Below are 24,759 nucleotides of genomic sequence, written 5' to 3' on the forward strand. Positions count from 1 at the left end.
GTGTTCGTTGGCTGTAAGTTCAAGGTTCGAAAGAATTCCGTCGTCGTGGTTGTTCCGTGATCCTAGCTGTACTGTCTTTGGTAGTGAAGTTAAACATACCCGGGGAGATTACACGATAACCCGTTGGTAAGAGCAAAAGTATGGTGAAAAGGGAGGATGGTAATACCTTGGAAAAACTCTGAAAAGTCTCTAAAGACACTCAAAGAGAGGTTAAGGAATCCGTCACAGCACGTATATTGAGTGTGAAGTGCACCTATCAGATCTGGCGAAAGGAGATATCCATCAGTCCACATCTATCACACTCATCTCCTGCGTAGGAGTTGATCCGCCCGATAGCGATAGTGTCACTTGCGAAAATTTACATCAAGGTGAAAACAAGAAGAATGTTGATACTGACCGCCAGGGTAAATGAGGCCTCGAAGAAAGCATGTTGACTGACAGCTAAGGTTAAGGCAAAGAATAAGACGGAGGCAGAGAACTATACATATGTCTTCGCGGAAGTTGCTGTCGTTGAATGACCGGGTGAGATTTGAAGCGTGCTGAGTCACAACGGATCGACGAGTGAACCCATCTCAGTGTCTAATTTCTTCAAAGAGACAAGCCAAGAGCTACTCATTCCCCGGCCAGCAGTACCTCGATGAGCGGGTGTTGAGCAGTTAAAGTCGAGTCAGACTGAGAAGGAGAAGTCAAAACAACTGTTGTGCGGGTACCTTGTTGGGTATGTTGTGGTAGGGTCTCAGTCCCAATAAGAATGACGACATGATGCCATCGTGGTCTTCGAATTCCTTGCCATTTTCAATGGGCATCGCAAGGTGATAACTCTCTTGAAGAATACAAATATATCCCCTCGTTAACAAAGAACCTGTGTACGTATTTAGATAAGTAAGAGCCTATCATCTCTCTCGGGGCTCTGGGACCATTGAGGTTCCTGGAGAGTGGAGGCGCTGCGGTTCGGACGCCACGGTGCCGGGACTACCGGAAGAGCGCAGGGCCAGGGGGAGGGGCTCCAGTTGCTGTGGTGCTGAAGCTGACTGTCTCGTCGCAGTAAGTCCTATAAAGACCCTCGAATATGTTCGTACGCAACCTCACTAGCTCGGGTTTATACTTGAGAGTTGAACTGTGAATGAAGAATCTCAAGTCTCCAAACAAGTTCTCAAGATGTAACTGCCAGTGAGCTCTGCGGCTTGCAATAGAGTTCATTCTTCTCTATCAGAAAGCTGGGAGACTTCCTCAGCTTCACAATGGCGGGCTATAACAGCAGTTGCAGCCGGAGCCATACTATGTAAGGTAACAGGCCAATCAGCCCCGGGGTCCTTGGCAGTGGACATCGCGCGGGGGCTATAATCCGGCCACCTTCAATTAGAGCTGTGGTACCTAGCTTTGTGATTGACAGGCACCTTCCCTGAGCGTCAATCGCTTCTGACATTCGCATACGTCTCAACTCTGGCCAACATCTCGGAACACACAACATACCTGCAACAAACTTATCGAGACTTTCCTCTTCAGGATACTTAGCGCAAACATCGATCAAGCAGTGTCGCCATCACACAGAGGAAGCGCCATTCCCACGTTCGACTGCCAATTGTGCATGACCCCTCGATCTCAAACAAGTTCACCTGAGCGTCGCGCGACCAAACAACTTAAGCGGATGACATTGCAAAGCTAAACGCGCCTACATCTCCCTTTCCGTTACCACGCAGAATCATACAGGTGGTCACTCGCAAAGCAGTTCGAGAAAGTCGACAACGGTTCCGCCAACGCATCACCACCTTAATCCAGACATAGCCCGTTCCCACGAGTAGCCCATCATGGCGCAAGTAGTTTCAGACTTTATATACTGGCTGGGCAACTGCATGGTCTGCTTTCCCGGCTCCCCCACGCTCAAGATCAACAATAGGAGCTTCAAGATCTTGCGCTTACTAGGCGAGGTACGGCCTACCCATATCTCCCCATCTCTGTTGCTCTCCCCTTCTTGCTCTGAGCTGTATTGACCACAAAGTCTCATCCAGGGCGGCTTCTCCTACGTCTACCTTGTCCAAGACACATCGACAAGCGAGCTCCTCGCCCTAAAAAAGATTCGATGCCCGTTCGGTCAAGAATCCGTCGCCCAAGCTATGCACGAAGTAGAAGCCTACAAGATTTTCGGCAACACGCCTGGAATCATCCACCACGTCGACTACAGCATCGCCACGGAACGCGGCAGCGAAGGGCAGGACAAAACCGTCTACGTCCTGTTGCCGTATTACCGGCGCGGCAACCTGCAGGATATGATCAATGCGAACTTGGTAAACCACACGCGCTTCCCGGAGAAGAGGCTCATGATGCTTTTCCTGGGAGTGTGCAAGGCGCTAAGAGGGATGCACAAGTACAAAGGTGGCGCAGGGGGGGACACAAGCGGGGAGTCAATGGAAGTGCCGGGAGCAGCAGGAAAGAGAAAATCAAAGACCAGGCAGGCGGCAGTGGGAGGTGCGGATGAGGATGATGAGACGGAGCAACAAGTGCCGCTGATCGAAGAGGAAGGACGCTTGCCTGGGTCAGGCGAGACGAGGAGCTACGCGCATAGGGATATCAAGCCTGGTACGTGTTTTAACAACACCACCTATCAACACGTCCGTTTTATGTCACTATTAACCCTAACTTGTCCTACAGGCAACATTATGATCTCCGACTCTGGCCGCGACCCAATCCTCATGGACCTCGGCTCCATCGCCGTCTCTCCCCTTCCCATCACATCTCGCTCCCTCGCCATAGCTACCCAGGATACAGCAGCCGAACACTCCACCATGCCTTATCGCGCTCCCGAACTCTTCGATGTCAAGACCGGCACCATTATCGATACCAAGGTGGACATCTGGTCGCTCGGCTGTACCCTCTACGCCTGCCTGGTCGGCAAGTCGCCCTTTGAGATGCGCAGTGACGAGACCGGTGGCAGCTTGAGCATCTGCGTACTGAGTGGCGACTGGAGGTTCCCTGACGAGGGGCCCGGACAGACCAAGGGCAAGGGCAAGGCGGGTGCGGGAGGAGGTGCGGGTGGTGATAGTACGGCAACCAACAAGGACGATGAGAACTATATTAGCGAGCCGATAAGGGATGTGGTGAGGAGATGTTTGAGGGTCGAACCCGCAGAGAGGCCAGATATCGATGAGCTGATCGAGCTGGTAGAAAGGGTGGTGGAGGAGTTGCCCGAAGATACCGCTTGAAGGACAATGGTACCTATGAGAACAAAGGAAGACGGGAGAGAAAGTCGACTAAGTTACAGACGTGTTACGCTTGGGTTTGGCGGGTTATACAGCGGCGTTTTGGGTTGGGTTATTTTGGGTCAAGTCGAACATATACGCCTTGAGGGCAGTTGTTTTCTTGTACGATATACCATTCCCATTGACTACATTGCCTTCTGCCTCTTTGTTGTGTTCACTGCTTTGTCATGTGTTCCCACTTTCTACAGTAGCTGGTTATTTTCAATGGTCATGTTTCATTTCACGCAGCGCTAGCCCAAGAAAACAATGTGTATAAGTTCAAAGCCGTATCAAATTCAGATTTGTCAACCCGTCCCCAGGAGATAATGCTTAGTGCTAAGGATGCCAAGAAAAAAAAAGAAGGAAGAAAAAAAAAAGATATTACAATAGAGGACGATAAGACAGGTTGAATCAATACGCGCTGTAATTTCCAAGAAAAAAAAAGATCCATTTCCATGACGAAAAACTCCCAGTAACACCAGAACGATATATGCAATATGCCAAATAGAAAAAAAAAAAAAAAAAAAGAAATAATTCCAATCGAAAGCAACTCAACGGTATCCAACTACACCACCACTACCACAAAAAGGGTATCCATCATGATGTGTCCGCGTAACTGCTAGATATAAATAATCGTACACGTAATGACGTAAAAAAAAACAAAAATCAAGGCTATGCCGCTCCAATAATGAGACAAAAAAATATATCAAACTGGAGATTTAAAAGAGTTCGAGCACAAATAGAGAGTATGGGGTTGAGAAATATTGAAGAGAGGTAGGTAGGTATAAACGTAGAAGTTCATATTTGCGTGCGCATGCTGGATGCGCCGCAAGCAAGATGAATGTTGCTGCTGTTGATAAAAACAAGGCGACCTGGTCGTCACTGGGGTGAAACCTAAGACCGAATTCGTATTATAGCCCTGGGATAGGTAAAAGGGGTTCTTCAAGCTTGAAAGGTGTGCATCGGCAGGTTGAGGTAGGTAGGTGTAGAGGGTGAGGTGAGTAGGTAGGTAGGTAGGTAGGTAGGTAGGTGACACGGTTTCGTCTCGTTCCTCAGTCATGTGTGTGTTTGTATTTTGTTTGTTGTCTGTCCAAAAAGTCCGCGTAGCGACTCCCTCAATGGCTGACTGACTAACTGACTGACTGACCGGATCCATTCGTGATGCCCGAGCCGAGTGAGTCGTCTGTTTGAGTTCCGTGACTGAGGATTATCCCAAGACGGCGATGTCGCGAAGGTGTAACGTACGTGACGTCAAGGGAGTTAACGAGGCAGGAGACGGTCTTGCTGCTGGTGAACTCCCCCATCTTCGTTACACCCGCTCTCTCAGATCCTCTTACCCATCGTCAATTGACTCAAACTCAACGTCCGAGCTGCCTTCTTCTGCTTCTTCTCCGCCCTGGTATCGGAGGAATCCCCGCCAGACTCTGTCTCGTCGCCAACGCTCTCAAGCTCATGATCAGGACTGAAAGCTCCATAGGTATAAAGAGACGTCGGCGTCATCGGCGTATGAAACTCTTCTCTCGGCGTCTGAAAATCTCCTGCCTCGGTGTCTTCCTGACCACGACCGCCGCCGCCGCTACCTCTAGAGGTAGGTTTCGCGATCAAAGCCAGCTTTGCCTTGGACACAACTCCAACACTGTGATGTCCATGTCTAACAGGACCAACATTATCGTCGATATCGTCCTCCTCATCCTCGTCGTCTCCTTGCCGAGGATGGTGATCGTCATCGTCATTATCATAGTCGAAAACACTCGGGATGTGTGACGGTGGATACCCTCTGCCTCTACCTCCTCCTCCTCCTCCTCCTCCACCACCACCTAGAGCTGATCTGGGACTGGACGGATCAGGTGCCCCCCAAGACCCGCTATCCCTCACCAAAGCATACATGGTACTCGATAATGCATTCAAGCGGTCTGACAGTTTCTTCACCTGCCCCTCGAGCGCCTGGCGGGCCTGCCGCTCCGCTTCTAGCTGGCCGAGGAGGGTGTGATACTGGTTGTAGTAGGTCGGATCGTGGGCATTGGTGGATGAGTATTCACTGATAGAGGCCGTCGCGGTGTGTTCGTGCATCGAAGGCATGCTGGCAACGCCGCGGATGGTGGAGTTGGAAGTTGGTCGGTCCCCGTCTGTGTCAGTGGGGTGCTCCGGGTGAGATGGGGTGATGAGAGTCGCTGCCGTGGTGGGCGTGGTAGCGGTGGTTAAAGAGTGTGCCTGGGTGACTGACGAAGAGGGCAGATGGAGAAAGCCATTGAAGGTCTGAGCTTCGCCAAACGAGATCTGCGAGCGTGTGTCTGAATCCATCGACTGTCGCTCGCTGCTGGCGCGTGGAGAGCGGCTGATGTCGGACTGGGAATGAGCTGGTTGCTGTCCTTGACGTGGTGGAACGGGGGAAATGGGAGGGGGCGGCGGCGAGGCAGCCGTGTATGTGAACGAAGGCCGGCCATCAGAGACAGTTCTGATGGTTCCCGGTCCTCCGGTTCCCCTCCCTCCTCCAACCGCCGAGATATCGCTGAGCGGGCCCCTGAACCCGGGAACTACGTGACAGAGCTGGTCGACCACCCGCTCCAACTTTCCGGTTCGCGTCTCGAGGGTTCCGAGACGGGTGTCGATGCTTGCCACTTGAGTGATCTTCATTCCCACCATCTGCTTCGAGATGGATCCAAAGTTGAACGGCTGCGGGGGCGTATCCGGGGGTTTTTCGACTGCGGGACTTGTGGGAACGCTGAGATCTGCTACACCGTCGTTGTCAATATCGGCATTGACGTGCGCATCCGATGATAATGGCGAGTGGAATCCCGCATTGTAGGACTCACGCCAGTATCGGATTTCGTCGCTGCGGCGGCGCTCCGGCGCCCGCCCAATTCCCGCAACCAAGATGTCCGGCAATCCAGAAAGGCTCCGTGATCGGCGTCGCATGCCATGGCTACCACTATCGCTGGTGATGGCGCGCCCGATTTCACTTGGGTCATCATGTTCCCCGCGTGGAGCTCCAGCAAACAATCGACTTCCACGCCCGTGGCTACTGGCAGGTCGTGGCGAGAGGCCGGCACCTGCTTCGGCTTCAGGAAAGCGCGGCACATACAGGAACCGGCGCTCATTTGCATTTGCTGCTGCTGCGCGCCGCCTTGCAATAGATCCGGGGTTCCCGCCAATATCAGCCTGGAGCGAATTCCGAGCGCTTTCGATAGCCCGGATGTCGTCTGGCCCGATGGAATGCGAACGCAGTGGCCTGTCAAGCTCACTGAGGGGAAGCGAGGCAGATCGCTTGGGGGACGTTTCCGTCATCCGATGAAGCGCACTTGGGTCCTGTTTAACAGTCAGTCAGTCTGTTAGCGCCACTAGAATGAATGCTACGAAAGTTTGGATGGCAACTCACACTCTTATGCTGAGAAGACTCCAAAAGAACAGACTCGCGCCCGGAATTGGGGAGGTTTCTCTGCTCTCCAGCCGCCAACCCATTCTTCTTCTTTCCTCGTCCAAATAATTTGCCCAGTGCCGAGCGCAGCGTGGACTGCTTCCTGTGCGGTTGCCCCTTGCTGTTGTTGGTCTGCCCACTCGGGGTATCGCTAATGGTCGAATATCGCAAAACCGTGCTCTGAGGGGGGTTCGTGATCCGTCCCATTGTCGGTGTCGTCCTAACCCTCACCGGCGTCGTTCTCAATGGCGATGACGTTTGCGGCGGAGAGATTCTCTGCGGCGTCCGTTGTCTTTCTGTTGATGACGATGTAGCACCGGCAGAATGAGGTGGCAGCAGTGGCGGAGGGTCTGATGGCGCTTTTGGTCTTTGGGAGATTACTTCAGTAACCTCATTCCCACCCGTACTCGCCCCTGAAACCTCGGCAGTTGCCGAGATGATGCCCTGCCTCGAACCCGGGCTTCTCTCTCTGTCGCTGTCGCTACCACTCTCACCATGATGCCGACTATCAAAGAGCTGTTCCTTCATCAGCGCTCCTCCTTCGGCCGCCTCAACTGCTGCTGATGCTGATGCTGCCGGGCTTGCAATCCTGCCAGTCCCTGGTCTCTGGGTGCCACCAACCTCGTCTTCGGCATTTGTGGACCTGATTGTGCCCAAAGATCGAATGGGAAATTCGTTGTCGTCGTCTAGGGCGTTTGGTATTGGTATCGGTCCCGATATGGTCCCTCGGATGGACTTGCTGCCAGCCTTGACCCGGCCGGCGTTTGAGCCCGACTTCCATATGCTCGGCATCTCGTCTGCGCCGCCTTGATTTACAACACCTTTGGTTTGCGAAAGCCCGGAAAGCGAAGTGTTGTCAGCGCTGTCGAGAAGTCGGAATGATCGGGTTGGTAATGGTGGTATATGTATGAGTTATCGGGGTCCCTCCCAAGCCATCTGGTAACAAGCCAAGTGTAACCGAAACGCACTACTGAGTCCGTATATCTTCCACTCTTGGTGTTGCGCCTGCTTGGATAATCCCGGGGAACGCCTGGTTTCGCCCTTCTTTTACCACGTTTCACCGTTGAGCCTTCCTCATGGCCAACAATGCGGCTCCTTCTTCCTCCTTCTGAACCCCCTAGTGGTCGACTAGGTTGCGAAATTGCTATCGGTGAATATCTGGTCGGGGATTCGACGAGGGGGGATGTCTTAGGCAATCGAGCCGTTGCGCCGGAGTCCTGCAATCGGAGTTTGGACCCAAGCAGGCAGTACAGTTGGTGTAGTGCTTACTAGGTGCTTCGCCGCTCGAGCTCTCTCTGATGACTGCGGGGGAGTGGGCCACTACTTGGGTGTTTGTACTCCTGCGCAGGCTTGAGCAGCCTGTTGCTAGTTGAGGACGGGACGGGGGGCGGGCGAGTACCTGGGTAGGTCCTTGTCGTGTAGGTTTGACACTTTTTGGGAGTTGATAACGGCTGGTATGTGGCGACAAGACTTAATATCCTCGCGGCTTACACTCAGCTCTTGGGCAACACAAGGAATTAAGTGGACAGCAGCAAGTTAGCAACACAGAGCAAGCTGGCCCACTGCATCACATATCAGAACACTGGTTGGTCAGGTGCGGAAACCGAATCAACGAAAGGAGCGAAGCTGCAAAGAGTAACGACGAAACAGAAAAAAAAAGATAGACAGCTCGCGCAAGCGGAGCCTGTGAGACATGCAAGCAGAGCGCCAATGGCATCTATTAATGGTTGAAAGGCGTCCCCTCTCCTCACCCGCCAAAGCCTGCCCGGCTCTGCTGCAACCACGAGCGAGGATAGGCCGGATGCAACGGTGATGGAGAGCAAAACTGTGTGAAGGGGGCATGTCCACAGGGTCTCCATAGTAAGGGAATGGAACGGTAGCGCACCTAGGGGAAATGTCATGGGTTACCCACTGATGCGTGGTCCAGGGCTGTTGTACGGTGGAGTTTGGGGGAGCCATGAGACCATCACGACGACCGTGAAGGTTCACCAGCTTGTTAACTTGCCTCCTTTTCTCGCTTCCTTTTCGATTTCTTTTCTCTCCTTGGAGTTCCTTGGCCGCTTGGAGACCCTGCAGCCATGTCTTACGTCTCTGAGCCGCCGCCTCACATGTCTTGTGTCTTCCAGGGGTCATTGGTACACCGTAAAGTTGTGGTGTTCGTTTAAAGAGCTTTCCGTCTCTTTGGCTCCTTCGCTAAAGTGTATCGGTGTAAGGATAGAGGCCGTTGGGCCAGCAACGCTCCAGTTGATTACCGTGTGTTTTTCCTCTCTCAGCTGTCGATAAACACCATCGACGGCGACGCCATCGTCAGGTCAATCATTGTTGCTCGGGCTGTTATTTTCCTTCTCGACTTGGCCAAGTCTCAAAACCACCCATCCATTTTTTTTGTTTTTCAGAAGATGCAGAGACGCCGACGCTAGACAGGTACTTGCATACAGCCTGCCTACGTCGTGACTATCATCTCTGCAGCTAACGCTACTAGTCTAGAGACGCCGACCGCATGCCTTTTTGCCATGTCCTTGAGGGCAACCACCACGGCGCCCGCTCGCTGACGCTCGACTCGACTCGACTCGACTCGGCAACCATTTCAAGGATGTGGGGATACCCGTCTCCTGTTGGCAAAACAGCCGCCGACGCGCGCGGGGTCGTGCAGCCGGGACTGCATCTACATACAACTCCTCAAAGGATTGTTGTGTTTGGCGCACCTCATGTGCAAACCCTTGAGGTTGTGGTGGGGAGCAAAGCTGCAAGAGCTGTGAAGCTCTCCCATGCTATCAGCGTCCGTGCCGCGCCCTGACATTTGTTTTATGCCTTGTGCCGTCTTGACACTGGTAGTTCGAACCCAGAGAACTGGAACCAGCGCAATACCGAGGACCAGCATTGTTCACCTACCTAGTACATTCAAATCTCTTTAAACTTTTTTATGCGCACCGTGAGAAAGTCAGGAGCTTGTCCTTGGCTGTGTTTCCTATGGTGGTAGTTGTAACTGTGGTAATGATGGTGTGGTCGCCGTCGTCGGCGGCCGAACGTAACGACGTCAAAACTACTTGCCTAAACTTATATGTCGCAACGACGCCTCACTTAGTGTAGGAGTCGTCAAGGTCCATCGTCAACGAACAACCTAGATTCAGATCGCCGTTGAGCGGGTTCCTCTTTTTTGTAAAATGGCGTTCTTGAGTTGTCGATTAGATTCGATTCGTCCGCAGCAGTTCTCATATCGAGAACTAGGATCTGGTGCACTGAATAAGGTAGGCGATGAGCAACCATCCGATCGCTTCCCAACTCTGTTTAGTCTACACTGGTGTCTAGTGTAGTCTTTTCCTCGCTTGGGGAAGAAGAGATCGTGAAGTATTGAGAAAACTCCGAGCGTATCCAGGGCATCCAAGTCGAACGAGCAAGCGAGTAACAAGCGGTTGGTAAGCAAATTCTTGTTTGGGAAGGCCGTTGGCGCTGTGTTGTGAACGTGGGAAACCCGGCCGGCCTCCAACCCTGTTAAACTGTATGTAGTCGTGTGGAAACCCAGCCGAACCGAATTGGGTCAAGGTACGGCGAAACGGGCGGAATGACTGCTGATGGTTACCGACGCAAGTGCGCAAGTATATACTCCGTTGTTGCTGTCGTTCTTGTCGTTAACTTGTCTGTCGCATATTCGTCCGGTCGTCTGGTCATATAGGTATGTCGTCACCGCAGCTGGCTCCCCCCCCCCCCCCCCCCTTTTATTTTTTTTTTGGATGACAGAAACCCTGATCAGCGTAACCTCCGCAAGATAAGGGTCCCGTCTCTCGCTGCTGAAGAAGAGTGGGACGCGACGAGCCGGTTGGGATTTGTCTCAAACCGACAACTTCCATTTTCGTTCGATGGTTTAAGAAGACCCAGTTTCTCGACAGTGCACACTAACAGTGGGGGTATGGCCCTGGAGTTAAAAAAGGGGGGACAGTATTGGCCTCGAACACCTGTGACCTGGCAGTCCTTATAAGCCCTTCTCCACTATGAGGTAGCCGTACAGGCGGACTTGCGCAAGTCCCCGCCCGTGATCCCGTCTAGGCATGTGGTTCTGTAGGTCATTGAGGCTATTAAAGGCGACGTGGACCAAAATCCTACCTAGGATATCATAATATGTGCTGAGAGCGCGAGCGTGACCGAAGCGAAGGACGACTACTGTGTGTTTACCGTTTTAAAGTAGCTTAAAGTAAGTGAAGTACAAATGTCCAAGATCATGTTCGACTATACCAAAAGAGCCCGATTCGAGTCGTGTTCCGCGGAAAGTTTACAGGTTCTCTTGGCGACATGGATACCTGATAACACCAAGTCCTCAAAGACATTGATTCCTTGGCTCGTGCGACTGAAGAAGACTACGACTAGGTACCTATCCATGTCGGACATGTCCAAATCGAGAAAGCCATCTTACATCTCGCTTACGCTCTGACAATTGACAATTGGACATCGCATTGCGAAACAACACTGCCTTCGTTCCTTTCCCCAGGTCGCCGAGCTCGGTTGTCGTGCGCATGCGCTTCCTTCTTCGACACTGCGACACTGCAGAGACAGGACAATGCATATGCAAGCCCAAACGATACAATGTGTGTGTGTTGGGAAATTTGCTTTTGTGATTCGCTAGCGAAGGCAATGTAATTTCATCAGCGAGCATGCTGCCCCGAGTCCCTGACGAGAACATGATTGAGCCTCTTTGAGCCTCCATGGTGTCCCGGTGCCTCTCCGGTGCATACCAGAGGGATCTCGAGGGCGCAACTTGACTGGATGAGAAGGAGCAAGTCTAGTAGGGGTGGTGCATGCATGCTGCATCACAACAACCTCAACCTCTCGAGAGGAAGGGAACAACAGCATCAATAACAATGGCTGAGACGACGATGGCAGAAGTGCAGTGTGGCGTGAGGAGCCACTGGGATTATAGAGCGCGGCTATCTACTTGGCATCGGTCGGATGAGATTTTAACATGGCTAGGCATATGGTGTTGGACCATGATCGATATCACTCCCTCGTTCGGTCGGCGTTTAATGTACCTAGGTAGTGTCTCGGGAGGCAGGACCTTTTCTTTTTGTCTTTTTGTTTTCTTTTTCTTTCCGAGTGGGGGGGATTGGCGTTCTGGAAAAAGTATCAGACCATCCATGGCATCTTCACTTTTCCGCAGGGAATCTTGAAGCGAGATGTGACGAGGCAGGTGCCGTGTATGTGACTGATCCCCTCGATAGTACACATGATAGGTACCTTCCATACCTTGCGCGCACGGGCCTCGATTTGCAGCGAGACAAGTTGCAAAGTTTAAGTGAAAGGGTCAAGCGCCCTCCGCAAGAGCAAGGCAGAGCAGGGGGAGGGAATCGTGGAAAGCGGAGAATACGAGAGTTGGTGATACTGTTGGACGAAAGTTGGATGCTACCGTGCTCATGAATCAGGCCAAGTGCGACAGATCACAACAACAACCTTGGCTCCAGCCAAAGGGACCACCGTCACGAGGGCCTCCAGAGTCAGGAATTTGGACTCACAGGACCTCTCCTATGTACACTACCTATTTGGAGGGGAAAAGGCGTGGGAAAAGCTCCGGTGATATACATATATCAATCTTATTACGTCCCGGTGCAAGGGCAGGACAGCTCGTTCGAGATTGGTGCAGTTTTGTTCTTGTCAAGTTGCACTGCTGATGCTGTAGATATCCTCTCTCTACTTTGCCTTCCAATTGGACGCTGAAGAGCTCTCAAGTAACGACAAGAGGGGCAAGGCCAAGCACTTTCTTCGGATGCCTAACAGCAAGGTTCGGTCGTTCGATGAAACCGGGAATTGGTAACACCCCCGCCGCCGCCGCAGCGCGTCGTCGTCGTTATTGTTGTTGTTATTGTTTACAATCTCTGCATAGAATAAACTTTACAGAGTATTACTTACTGTTCTGAATGCACCATCGTGGTACAAAGCTCAAACACGGCGGACGATCGAATGCACCCGAATCTCGTTTTGGTCAGCCCAGATATGGATGGCACTTTGATATTAAAGTTATCAGAAGGAAAGGGTTTTCCAATTGCTCCATTCAAGACGACACACTGCAATGCCTCTCTTCGCTTTGGCTCTACACTGCCAACTCATTCGTGCATCTCTCTAAAATCGTCTCCTTCCTTCTTCATGATACTATCGAAGCGCTTCTTTTTGTTTTTGTTTTTTTCCATTTCTTTTGGGCGAGAAGATGCCTAAAAAAAGAGGGGACGTCCCCGCTTTGGGTCAGTGATTACTGCGCTTTGACAGGGTTTCCATCAAAATGCATGCAGTCCGGTGTGTGGGGCCATCACGGCTTCCCGCGAAAAAGAAAACTGCAAATGCCCCACTTCTTTCACCCTGAAACTTTGTCAGAGCTTCCTATTCGCTCCTCACTGTGTACACTTCTAACATCTGAGGACTTCTCACTTCGTCCTTTCTCATGCTTCTCCTACATACTCACCTTGCACAACATGGAAGCTGGGAGTGCACAATTCGCATTCGATTGACAGAAAACGATTCATCAGAGACATCGCAAGAAAGCCACTGAGATTTCACCATCCTCGTTTCGTTCTTTCGGGGCGAGGCCCCCGTTCCCCGCGTGCAGATCCACATACCTCAACCGAGTAACCTCAACATCACATCCTCACTTTGTGACTCTGCACAAAGCACAACATTGTATACTCTAAAGAACGAATAGTGGTACCAGGTCGCCCAACACAGATAACGGAGTACAGTATGAAGCGGAATAAGCAGGGGAATATCCCCGAGTGGACAAAAGTGTGCAAATTTAAGCTGAGGTGTCCAAAAAGAGCCTCCTGCCTTTGCCCGTTTCGGCTTCCCAATACGTGGCAGGCCGTGAGCGCATCTCGCTAACTCGATTCGTCTGCCTAGATTCCATGACTCTTTTTGCTTATGTCGCGTGTAGCATCATGATATTCTACTGCCCAGGTACAGGTGCCTGTCCTGAAAAAAAAGTAATGCCAAAAGTCCATCCAGGTGCGGCAAACATGCTGTTTCCGTCGAAGCGTTTATCGGGCCGTTCCTCTAAGAAGCATTTTTACTCGTCCCCTTTCCATGTCTGTGGATTTCGTACCTGGTGCCTGACCTGAGCTCTTTTACCCGCGGCTGCGTCCCTTGCTTATACACGTTGTGTCATTGTCATGAATCCAACGCCAAGCTCGAAACGTCTGGATACCTCAAGTCGGCATTCTCTTCCAAAAACTCCATCCATCTCTTCAGAAATGTGCTGCCCCTGTTGTAACAAAGGGTCGAGTCAGTCATCAAGCCAAGGTAGAGAATGATGTATGTTGTAAAAGTCCTTCATGTCTTGTCATTTCCACTTACTTCTTGACTGTCTCCGAGTCTCCAATGACTGTCAACGACCTCTTCGGCCGCGTCATGGCAACGTTCAGCCGTCGTTTCTCGCCCAAGAAACCGACTTCGCCTTCGTCGTTGCTGCGGACAAGGCTAACGATAACTGCCTCCTTCTCTCTTCCTTGGAATCCGTCCACACTGCCGAGCTCAATACCGGGAAACTCGTCCTTTAGGGGTGCCAGGATGGAGAGCTGTGATCACGCAAGCACAAAAGAAGAGTTGGTCAGTTGTCAAGGCCGTGTAATGTGTTTTTCCATGTCGTGGCATGGGTGCACACAACACGTTGTTTCATGCAAAGCATACGGGCTGCCAGGGTAGGCATTTCTTTTCTTCCTCCCAAAAAAAAAAAGGAACCAAGTAGGGAAAGGGAACAGGCAGGAGCACCAAGAATGAATACGATCAAAGAGGGGGAGAAAAAAAAAAAACTTACCTGAGCATTATACGGCGTCACAACCGCAATGTCATCCGGTCTGACTCCCGCCTTGATCAGGCCACGCACATGCTGTCTTACAAGCGCCGCCTCCATCTCATTGCTTTTACTCTCGCCATGAAGACTTCTAATGACCTTCTTTTTGTCTGTTGATCCGTTACCGTCCAGCTCCTCCTCGTTCTTCTCCGGGAAGTCACCGCCCTGTGTATCAATGAAAATCAGTGGCTCGGTGGTGTCGTCATTGGCCTCCACCCCCTCGTACGGCAAGTCCTTGAGCAAGCGCTCCCTGACATGCTCGGCCGCCACCAGCTTAGACTCGTAAAGCTCGTCCGACGGGAACCGCATAATCTTCTCGTGCATACGGTACTGCGTGGTAAGCATCCTCTTGATTGAGGGGCCATGCAGGGTCAGTAGTCTGTCAAACAGTGTCGTCTCCAGCGTCTGGCCCTCCTTCTTCTCCTTTGTAGTGGCAGCCCTCGAGTTCAACGATTTGATTGTCGGCGGCAGCTGCAAGTGATCACCAGCCAACACCGCCTTCTTCGCCCACAGCAGGGGCACCCAACACTGTGCCTCCAGTGCTTGGCTTGCCTCGTCGATGATCACCACGTCAAACTCCTCGTTCTTAAGCTGGTATCCCCCCGCGCCATGCAGTGTCGCCAGCACAACTTTGCTCCTGCCTACCAGGTCGCTCACGCATCGCCGCTCCCGCTCACGGTACTCCTTGCGCAGCTCCTTCAGCTCTGCGTAGATGGCTCGGCGCTCGCGACCATTGCGCGTCTTGCGGATCGAGGCCTGCTTGGCGTCCATCTCGGCGCGCACGTCTTTGACGATGGCCCCGGCGTCCGAGGTCGTGGTGAGAATGTCGAGCGAGTGCGAGAGGACGGAGGGGAGAAGGCGGGCTGGATGGCCGAGGCGGAGGATGGGCAGTTTGTGTGGCGAGAGTCGCTCGACGATGTTGTCGACGGAGATGTTGGAGGGACCGCAGACGAGGATACGGAGGTCTCGGCGGAGGAGTTGGAGGATTAGTTCGATCAGAGTGTGTGTTTTGCCAGTCTGTAATGGTGGATTAGACATATAAGCGACTGACTGCGGGGAGGGAACGTATAAACATACCCCGGGAGGACCATGGATGAGAGCTATCTCCCTCGATGCTAGTGCAAACCTAATAGCATCCTTTTGTGAGTCGTTCAAAGTAGGATCAACCCAATCAATGTTGCCAACCTCTGGGTCATTAGTTAGATCCGCCGGGACAGGTGAGGGTGATGACTGTCCGAAGAGGACTCGGATGAACATGGAGTGTTCCGACTCGCTCATCTTCTGAAGCTTCTCCATGGTTCCGTTCATCCTGCAATCACCGTGTTAGCTGAGGTTTGACTGTAATCACCATCAAATTCCTGTTCCCCCAGCCTCTGTTCTCTTTTTTGGCTTTCCTCTCATCATCCACCAACCCGAATCGACCTCCTCTCCCCAACTCTCACTCTCGCATCAAATCATCGAAAGCTCACCTCCTATAAGTAACATCATCAGCCAACTTAACCATCCAAACCCTCCCACTGCCCCCCAAACCCCCCGTCCCAACTACATTCTCCTCCCCCTTATCCTCATCCAGCGCCACACCCACCACACCCCTGCCCACCCTCGTCACCACCCCCTTCGCGCCCTTCTTCTCCAATTCCCTGACCTCTCGCTTCTTTGCGCTCCCAGCCGGCTGCTCAGACACTACCACGATATCGCCCGTCCGAATTCCATGTTCTGGTAATTCCGGTCCATCATAGCCCCCACCCTTCTGGCCTGACGATGAAGAAGAAGAAGAAGAAGTGATAGTAACAGTAGCAGAATCGGGCCCGAGTTCCAACACGGTCTTTCCGCCATAGCCGGTCCGCTGGGCATTGACGACTAGGTTGGTCAGGGCCAGGCCGGCGCGCTGCAGGGCGGTGGGCGTGTGCAGCCCGATGAGCTCGGAGTTCTCAGCGATTTCGGCGGCGAGCTCGGAGGAGAGGAGGGTGAGTTGGGTGGAGGCGAAGGAGGGGATGTCGACTGTCTGTGAGGGAGCCATGCTGGTGAGTGGGTGGATGGAAAGAGTGGTGAGGCTCTTGAAATCCGGACACGAGCGGGGCCGGGAGAAGGGACTGTGGAAATGACAGAAGGCCGCGCCGCCGTTCGGTTACAGTGACTCTGTGCGTCGTTTGGCGGGTGATGGTGTATTATGCTAGACGTGTGATCGTTGGAAAAGGCGCAAAGCCCACAGTTCAGGTTGCGGTTTGGTTCAATTGAATCGCAAAATTCATGTGAGCATATTGCAGTGGTTTGTTGTCTTGACGTATTGTTCCTTTCTTGTTAGTGATTTTGGTGGAGTTGCTCGCGAACTGTTAACGATTGAACCCAACGATGCATCTAACCGTGTATTATTCGTTTTGTAAGAGAGCAAACACCTTCATATCCGCCAAAACAAAGGTCATTCTGGATGATTAATACAATTGCTACTCAACCAAACTCAATCTTTCTTATTCTCATTTTGATCTTCCTTATGCGTCCCCGTATTCCTAACACAGAACAAAGCACAAAGCGATGGTAACAATTCCTGTAGTAGTTACTGAGCCGCTCCTCTAAGACTGACCAGGCTCTCCCAAAACCCGCCATTCCGTGTCACGGTGAATAATATCGTCCCTGCCAATCGGCCTAGTCCCATCGTTCACCACAATAGCCTCGCGATTCCGATGTCTAATCCGCTGCTCCTCGGCGCTCGTCTCCTGCGCCCGCGGGGTCCTACCCATGTTAATAGAGAGCAGGAGGTTATAGCGCTCGCCGCTTGTGTCCATGAGGTTCAGGTTATCGGCCTGCTCAGCCGCGAAGTCGTCAGCCCCCTCTTGGGACATGAGACCACATCTGACCAGCACCGACCTTCCCGATCCAGTTTTGCGCACCGCATCCGCAAGCCTCTTGATCTTGTTGTCCCTGTACAGCATATAGTTGTGGAAGTTGCGCTGTCTGTCTTCCTCAGTCCTGCCCCAATTTTGCCTGGATAGCCAACGCTCAACGAACTTGGAGCGGATCAGCATCTCTGGCCCGTAATGATCGACCAGCTGCTCAAGAAAGATGAAGCACATTTTTTCGGTGATATCCCTCAATGGATAATCGTCCCATCCATCATTCTCGAGAACCTCCTGCTCCGGGTCGAGGGAGAGCTCGAGGCACCGGACTATGGCGGAGTATGCTTTCCAAGTGTGAAGCATGGGGAGAACTCCTTGAAGCCGTGTTAGTGAGTTGGAAACTTTCAAGCAGTGTTGAGATACTCACGAGGGACGCAGATGACAGCCAGAGCCCTCAAGTTCTTGACACGCTCGTCATAATCTGGACGGGTGATGCCCCAGAGCAACGTCTCCAGGAGGCCGGGGTCATTTGCAGCCCTATCACAGATTATCTTGGCAGCCGTCTCCTTGATGGCGTAGTTGTAGTGGCCCAGCAAGGTGTCCAGCGTCTTGAGCTCGAGCGAGTCCTCGGTCTGCTGCGTGATGTACTGCGTCTTTGGCGGATTGGGGGTGACAATGGTCTCGTCTCGCCATCTTGTTAGCCAGGTGTTCATGGCGAAGATGATCAAGCTCGCCGTGACGAAGCCAATGCCGGTGAAGACGACCCTCTCATCTCGGAGAACCGACGATTGCCAGCCCATAATAACGGTATGGTGATGAAAGATGATGCTTCAGCATAGGTAGTTTGACTTTTATGTGTTGTTTTCTTTTTCTTTTCATCACATCGCGACTTTGAGATTGAGACGGAACACTGAAAAAAACCAAAAATAAAAAAATAAAAAAACCATGAGCAGCCCGAGGATGACGATGGAGAGCTTCACTTCTGGTCAGTGGAGTGACACCCGCTGTAGAGCGGGACAGTCTATCCAGGTCCCAAATTTCCCACCCTAAGCATTTAGTCAAGCATGTATCCCAAGACCTTTGTACTTAACAATACATTCAACTTTTTGGATCCTCCACCAAGAAAATTGGGAATTCTTTTATCTTTGCAAGTCAAATACTGCTGGGAAACTCCTTTTCGCAACTCAGCTGGCCCAAAAGGGGGCTTTTTGGGTGAAATGCTGCATCCTGGGTTGCAGAGCACATTTGGTCGAGTGACATGTCTTGAGAACAAAAGAAGTCTGTGCACTTCCTTAAAAGGGTAAGTTTTTGGGACCTGGATAGCATCGCCCGTAGAGCTTCGTCTTTTAGCAGCTACAGTGCAGCACGGGCAGGCCAGGATGCTTCTGCTGCCCGCGCCTGTGGACAATACTACTTGTATGTAGGTAGGTAACTGCCAAGATTTTAGAGGTGGAGCATGACGATAAGATAAGCACCCTTCATCACCAAAATTTCTGAGAAGGAACCAACCGCCAAAGACAACCTATTGATTGCTGGTCTTGCGATCGAACCCGCTTCGCGACGCCCTCCCTCCCTCTTTCTTTCTCAATACTCCCCTGTCAAGTCGACAGTCGAGACATCTCAACAAACATGGCCGGGTCTCAGCTCAAGAGGCTGAAGGCCTCCCTCAAGGACCAAGGCATCATCGGTCCCCAGAGATCCAAGAAGCAAAAGCGCCAAAACGCCCAGGACGCGAAGGCTTCCACCGACAAGCGACTCCAGCGCCACGAAGCTCTCGCCAGCATCAGAGAGCAGTTCAACCCCTTCCAGTTCAAGACCAACGCCAGAGGACCCAAGTTCGAGGTCACCACCAACAAGCCCCAAAATGATAAACTCGCCAAGGGCATTCAGGGCCGCCCCGGCGTTGCGAAGGCCACCGCTGAGCAGAGGGTTTGTCGATCCCACTCAGATCGATTTACTGGTTCTGATGCTAACTGTGCCATAAACAGCGACGGGAAACTCTACTGGTTGAAATGCAGAGGCGCAACAAGGTCGGCGGCATTGTCGATAGGCGTTTTGGCGAGGACGACCCCAACATGACCCTGGAGGACAAGATGATGGAACGTTTCGCGCGCGAGCAGATGAAGAGCCACAAGAAGAACACCGTCTTCGATTTGGAGGGTTCCGATGACGAGCAAGAACAGGTCACCCTTACACACGCTGGCAAGACTCTCTTTGACGACGACGACATTGAGGCGGGTCGTGACGATTTTGACGAGGACGTTTCCGATATGGAATCCGACGATGAGCGGTCAGCCAGAAAGAAGTTCCTCAAGCGCCTGCGCGCTGAGGAAGAGGCCGCGGAAGGTGAAGGAGAGGATGGACAACCGGAGAGGAAGAAGACGAAGAAGGAAGTTATGGAGGAGGTTATCGCCAAGTCAAAGGCCTTCAAATACGTAAGGGGCACCGCTAAGCCGGCTACTTCCACTCATCAGCTAACAGTAATTGCTACAGGAACGACAAGCAGCCAAGGAGGAGGACGACGATCTAAGAGTGGAACTTGACAAGGAACTCCCAGAATTGCAGTCCCTACTCTTCCAGATGAGACCGAAGGAAACGAAGGACCCCAAGGGCCCCTCCGTTATGGCAGGAATCGACATGGACCAACTTGAGAAGGAATACAACATGCGTCTCAAGCAGGCAGCGCGTGAAGCCAGGGCCGAGGTTACCGACAGGACAAAGACCGACGAGGAGAAGGCGGAGGAAGGAGTTAAGCGTCTCAAAGAGATGGAGGAAAAGCGACTCAGGCGCATGCGGGGTGAGATCGTCTCGGATGACGAGGAGGAGGAGGAGGAGGAGCAGAAGAAGGGCAGGAAGAAGGGAGACGACCAAGAGGTACAAGACGAGGCCGACGAGGACGAATTCGGCCTCGGCAAGGGTATCAAGCTACGAATGACCGCCACCGAGATGGGTCTGGACGACGAAGACGATTTCTTGCTCGAAGACGACCTTATCGCAAGCGGCTCTGAGTTGGATATGGACGAGGACGACATGTCGGACATGGACGGGAGTGATGACGAGGATGCCTATGATCCTGATGAGGACGAGCTTGTGAATGGTGGTGAGGACGGCGAGTCGAAGGAGGTGGCCACAAAACTTCAAGCTCAGTCAAAAGGCGGCGACGAGGACGGCATACCCTATACCTTTACATGTCCCGAGAGTCACGAGCAGCTGCTGGAGATCTTGGGCAGCCTTCCCGTGGCCAAACTTCCAGTGGCTGTCCAGAGGATCAGAGCTCTTTACCACCCCAAGCTGGACGCGAAGAACAAGGAGCGCCTTGGAAACTTCTCCCGGGCCCTCATCGAGCATATCGCTTACCTTGGCGACAACTTCGAGCCCACCTGGTTCCCTACCATTGAGAACTTGATCCGCCACGTCCACTCACTCGCGAAGACCTTCCCGATCGAGATATCCAAGGCTTACAGGTCACGGCTTGAGGAGATTAAGGAGGATCGGCCCCTTGCCCTTAGCGTCGGCGACCTTATGCTTCTGACAGCGATTGGCACAACCTACCCTACTTCTGATCACTTCCATCAGGTGGTCACCCCTGCGATGCTTTCCATCACCCGTTATTTGGGACAGAAAATTCCCCAGACACTCGCCGACTACTCCATTGGTGCTTACCTTTCGATCCTCGCCCTTCAGTACCAATCCTTCTCCAAGCGTTACGTACCAGAATTTGTCAACTTCTGCCTCAACACTCTCTGCTCGCTCGCTGCTGAGAAGCCCAAGGAAAAGCTTGGTCTGTTCCCCGTTCACGAGCCCGCTGCTGGCATCCGTGTCAAGGGTGCAAGCAAGGTGACCGTCAGGAAGCTCAACTGCGGTGACTGCCAGCAGCCCAAGAGCGCTCGCTCCACCAGCGACGACTCCGCTCTGAAGGTTGCCATTATCAGCACCATCACCTCCGTTCTCAGGACTGCTTCCGAAACATGGTGCAAACTCCCCGCATTCTACGAGACCTTCCAGCCCGCCCAGCGCGTGCTCCAACACCTGACAACCAAGTCCAACGCCGCCCAGCTCCCTGCAGCCCTCGTCAAGCAGCTTAAGGACGCAACGACAAGCATCTCCCGCCTCCTCCAGCTCGCCCAGGTTTCCCGCAGGCCACTCGAGCTGCACCACCACAAGCCGCTCGCCATTAAGACGTACGTGCCCAAGTTTGAGGATTCGTTTGACCCCAACAAGCACTACGACCCAGACCGCGAGCGCGCCGAGCTGGCCAAGCTGCGGGCCGAACACAAGAAGGAGCGCAAGGGCGCACTCAGGGAGCTCCGCAAGGACGCGGCCTTCATGCAGCGCGAGAACCTCAAGGTCAAGAAGGCCAAGGACGAGGCGTACGAGAAGAAGTACAAGCGCTTGGTGGCGGAGATCCAGGGATCGGAAGGCCAGGCGGCGAACGAGTACGCAAGGGAGAAGGCGGCGAGGCTCAAGAAGAACAAGAGGTAAATGGCTACTTCTTAGAAGGTTCGGGGGTAGCAGTCGGAGTAAGTTTGTGGTTGGCCGTGTTGTTGTTAGTGCCGTTGTTGTTGCTGTCATGTATACATCATCATCAGCGTTCAGTGCAAGTGCAATATTTGGATCATGGGTTGGAGATACCATGTCTATCATATCATCTACTAGTAGGAGTTTTAAGATCATTTCATCATTTGCCAACCCTCAGTACGTACATTATCTACTCCTGATGTTGTTTACATGTGATGTTTACCCAACCCACCAATTTCATCATGGTACTCATCCCTACCTGGAACTTTCAACACTTCAACGAAACTATGTAATTCCGGTTATCGCTATTGATGGCGGAGCCTCATCTGAAGAAAAAGAAAAGAAAAAGCAAACAACAAATAACAAGAAAATGACTGAAGACAAGGAAACACAGCAGTATGGAGTTGCCCTTCGGTCGGCGTGTCCGTCCCGCGGCTATAATTCAAACAATGCCGTTCTTCAATCACTTCCCCCCCTCGTGCCACCCATACTGTACCTCCAGCGCTGGCCCAACGACTAACTACATAGTTAGTTACGACTTACGAACAATATATAAGCGACCTAAACAACTAACAACCGCCGCACGTTATCGTATAACAATATCACTGGACCCCGAAAACCCCTAACCAGCGAAATCGGCGAGAAAGTATTTCCCAGGTACTCAGGTCCCGGGCGGATGCTTGATCAGTATGTATTTTGCCCAGTCTGAACTTTGTAAACTTTCAAAGACAATCCACATCTCTTTGTGGTGGTTTCTAGACGCTATAGGCGCCGTAGACGATGGTGTTGTGTTCATCGGGGAAGTCGGGCACTCTACGACTCTTTTCATTCTTCTCTCTTTCCTTTGCTACATTCTCAATAGCACGCGCCTTTTCTTCTGAGGGGAAGAGGCAAAGAGAATCATAAGCTGATGACCTAGATTCCGCTCCAGTTGGTAGTTGGGTCGATCGGTTGGTTCCGAGTAAGATCAAGATTCCCGTCCCGTCGTCTATGAGGGTCCCCGTGTCTCCCCAGCTCCAGGTTTCCGGCGGCCGCAAAATGAGCCTCACGCACCTCTCAGTTGATCGAAGGCTGGAAGAATGGATGTCAAGGCGACATGTGTCATTGCGATCTTGACATCGATCGCATCTTTGAAGCCATGGATGACTATCGGTGATCCCGCTGTTCAGGACCGATGATTTCGGCTTGCTGTTTCAGTTGGCTGCCTCTAACTATCACCACGATCATGTGTCAAAGCTCGAAGAAGGAGGTGAAGTAATGAAAACAAAAGAAAAACAAGAAAAAAAATCCCATAACACATCAAAAAGCCAATTCGACTCCGTTCCAGCCTAGGCGCCCTCACAGATACGGCCCCCAAAAAGACAGATATGTCTGGTCCACTCCAACTGTATTCTCATACACAGCCTCTTCAAGCGCGCGCTTAGAGGCGCATGTGGATATGATCACCCCAGAGGCCTCCTGATGAGGCTCTTCCTCGGCAGTCACTCACATGATACTTTGTCAAAACGATGTATTCTTTCCTACTAGAAATCCCATCAGGGTTCACTTTTCGGCTCCCTTTTCCGAGAGCATAGTAGGTCTCAAAAGCGGGTCGCCGGGCTGTGGAAGATTGAGGCTGTGTGCAGTGTTGTTTTGACGTGGTGAGTTTACTAGTTACCTAGTGGGTTTCGAAACATCTAAACGTGCCCATTTCCGCGTATCAACAAAAATCGCCCCCACATCATTGACCGAAATGTTTGGGCAAAGGGGAGGGGACTGGGTGGAAACGGAAGTGGCCAAAGAAAGACAATGTGGCCATGAGATCCTAACGAGTTGGAAGCCATTCACGATCCGAAAACGACGAGTGGTCAAGGCTGAGCCAGAAACACAAAAAACTCCACGATATTTTTCCACAATGAGGTAGATGGACAGATATGGGTGGAAATCATGCCTTCTGCGACCTGTTGAGCTGAACAGTTAATGACATGTCGTTCCAGCCTCACCTCACGTTCATGCTATCAGACATTGTCAACTCTCTTGTTGACCGAATAGACAGACGGCTGCTGCTACTGCTGCTGCGCCTCTACATATATCCAACCAAGCTGGGATCGACCAGCTTAACCAATCCCTGGCTTGCAGTCAACGGCGAAGCCATTAGCGGCAGAGTGAGGCGCGGATACTCAACGGGAGTCGGGAACCGTACCACTAGTAGGGCGATTGCCGGGCGAATTATGACCGCCACCATGCTTCTCCTACCGTGCGGCGGCGTGCAACCTCTTATAATCCAGTTCAACAAAACCTCACTGTCCTTGTCTCGCCGCTTCGAGTCTGTGACCTTGAGGCTGTGAAGTGTCAATTTTCGAGCGGTTGGAAGTAGACAGCATCTGCAAAACTAGTATGGATGCGGCTGGGATCGACCATACCATATAGAATCCGGTAGCGAGATGCTCAGCCGTCCAGCTCCTGTGTTTCCTGGCTCAGTGAATGGTCGTCAGTTATTTAGCTGACTGGTGAACGTTTCGCTTGAAGGGTAAAAGCGGGGTGAGGATTGACTGCGCTACAGTATTCTAAACTTTAGCTGTGTGGTGCCGTGCCGTCCGTATGGACGGGAGGGCAAAGCGGGAGGCGCAAATCCAGGGGGTCTTGGTCTTTTGACTTGATTGTCCAGGAACATAAGAGAAGAGGTAATGACTGGAAAGGTTAGTAGTGATTGTTGTCCACACGGACGAGGATGCATGTTGCTTGGTCTGCTGCCAGCCCTCATGATTTTCAAATAGGACGGTTTTGGCATGTAGAGGTAGTCTTCAATCCGGTTTTCGCTGCAGGTGTCACTTATGATCCAGGTTGATGATGGTGATAATATTGCTGATAGTAGATATTGCTTGAAGCCATCACAACCTAAACCAAGCCAAATTATCGCTGAAATCAGAACCTCGGCCAAATCGACCCTTTAGC

At 52.1% G+C, this 24,759-nt stretch overlaps 6 protein-coding genes across 7 annotated transcripts; 2 read left to right on the top strand and 4 right to left on the bottom strand.

The window, feature by feature from the left end:
- Positions 1 to 1,315: 1,315 nt before the first annotated feature.
- On the top strand, positions 1,316 to 3,549 carry stk-9 (serine/threonine protein kinase-9). The gene is made up of 3 exons (XM_953390.2): positions 1,316 to 1,928; positions 2,010 to 2,577; positions 2,650 to 3,549. Exons 1-3 carry the CDS (start codon positions 1,809 to 1,811, stop codon positions 3,198 to 3,200), a joined length of 1,239 nt encoding a protein of 412 aa, XP_958483.1. The 5' UTR covers positions 1,316 to 1,808; the 3' UTR covers positions 3,201 to 3,549.
- A 400-nt stretch (positions 3,550 to 3,949) lies between these two features.
- Positions 3,950 to 8,311, bottom strand: NCU07398 (hypothetical protein). The gene is made up of 3 exons (XM_953389.2): positions 7,273 to 8,311; positions 6,613 to 7,167; positions 3,950 to 6,542 (listed from the first exon to the last, which is right to left on the bottom strand). Exons 1-3 carry the CDS (start codon positions 7,441 to 7,443, stop codon positions 4,560 to 4,562), a joined length of 2,709 nt encoding a protein of 902 aa, XP_958482.2. The 5' UTR covers positions 7,444 to 8,311; the 3' UTR covers positions 3,950 to 4,559.
- Positions 8,312 to 10,852: 2,541 nt separating this feature from the next.
- NCU07396 (hypothetical protein) lies at positions 10,853 to 11,658 on the bottom strand. The gene has a single exon (XM_953387.3). The coding sequence runs from the start codon at positions 11,348 to 11,350 to the stop codon at positions 11,018 to 11,020; it is 333 nt and encodes a 110-aa protein (XP_958480.2). The 5' UTR covers positions 11,351 to 11,658; the 3' UTR covers positions 10,853 to 11,017.
- Positions 11,659 to 13,381: 1,723 nt separating this feature from the next.
- Positions 13,382 to 16,774, bottom strand: NCU07395. Of its 2 annotated transcripts, XM_011394858.1 has the most exons (5): positions 15,943 to 16,774; positions 15,551 to 15,782; positions 14,438 to 15,490; positions 13,978 to 14,198; positions 13,382 to 13,885 (listed from the first exon to the last, which is right to left on the bottom strand). In XM_011394858.1, exons 1-5 carry the CDS (start codon positions 16,491 to 16,493, stop codon positions 13,792 to 13,794), a joined length of 2,151 nt encoding a protein of 716 aa, XP_011393160.1. In that variant the 5' UTR covers positions 16,494 to 16,774; the 3' UTR covers positions 13,382 to 13,791. The 2 variants fall into 2 exon arrangements, with proteins under 2 accessions (XP_011393160.1, XP_011393161.1); XM_011394859.1 differs by having other exon boundaries at positions 14,438 to 15,782; positions 15,943 to 16,611.
- Positions 16,775 to 16,825: 51 nt separating this feature from the next.
- On the bottom strand, positions 16,826 to 18,258 carry NCU07394 (hypothetical protein). The gene is made up of 2 exons (XM_953385.2): positions 17,735 to 18,258; positions 16,826 to 17,681 (listed from the first exon to the last, which is right to left on the bottom strand). Exons 1-2 carry the CDS (start codon positions 18,105 to 18,107, stop codon positions 17,044 to 17,046), a joined length of 1,011 nt encoding a protein of 336 aa, XP_958478.1. The 5' UTR covers positions 18,108 to 18,258; the 3' UTR covers positions 16,826 to 17,043.
- Positions 18,259 to 18,833: 575 nt separating this feature from the next.
- NCU07393 (rRNA maturation protein) lies at positions 18,834 to 23,536 on the top strand. Its single transcript, XM_953384.3, has 3 exons — positions 18,834 to 19,236; positions 19,296 to 19,742; positions 19,801 to 23,536. Exons 1-3 carry the CDS (start codon positions 18,937 to 18,939, stop codon positions 21,787 to 21,789), a joined length of 2,736 nt encoding a protein of 911 aa, XP_958477.3. The 5' UTR covers positions 18,834 to 18,936; the 3' UTR covers positions 21,790 to 23,536.
- The last annotated feature ends 1,223 nt before the right edge of the window (positions 23,537 to 24,759 follow it).

This window comes from Neurospora crassa, linkage group I (assembly GCF_000182925.2).
Source record: "Neurospora crassa OR74A linkage group I, whole genome shotgun sequence".
Taxonomy (NCBI): Eukaryota; Fungi; Ascomycota; class Sordariomycetes; order Sordariales; family Sordariaceae; genus Neurospora; species Neurospora crassa.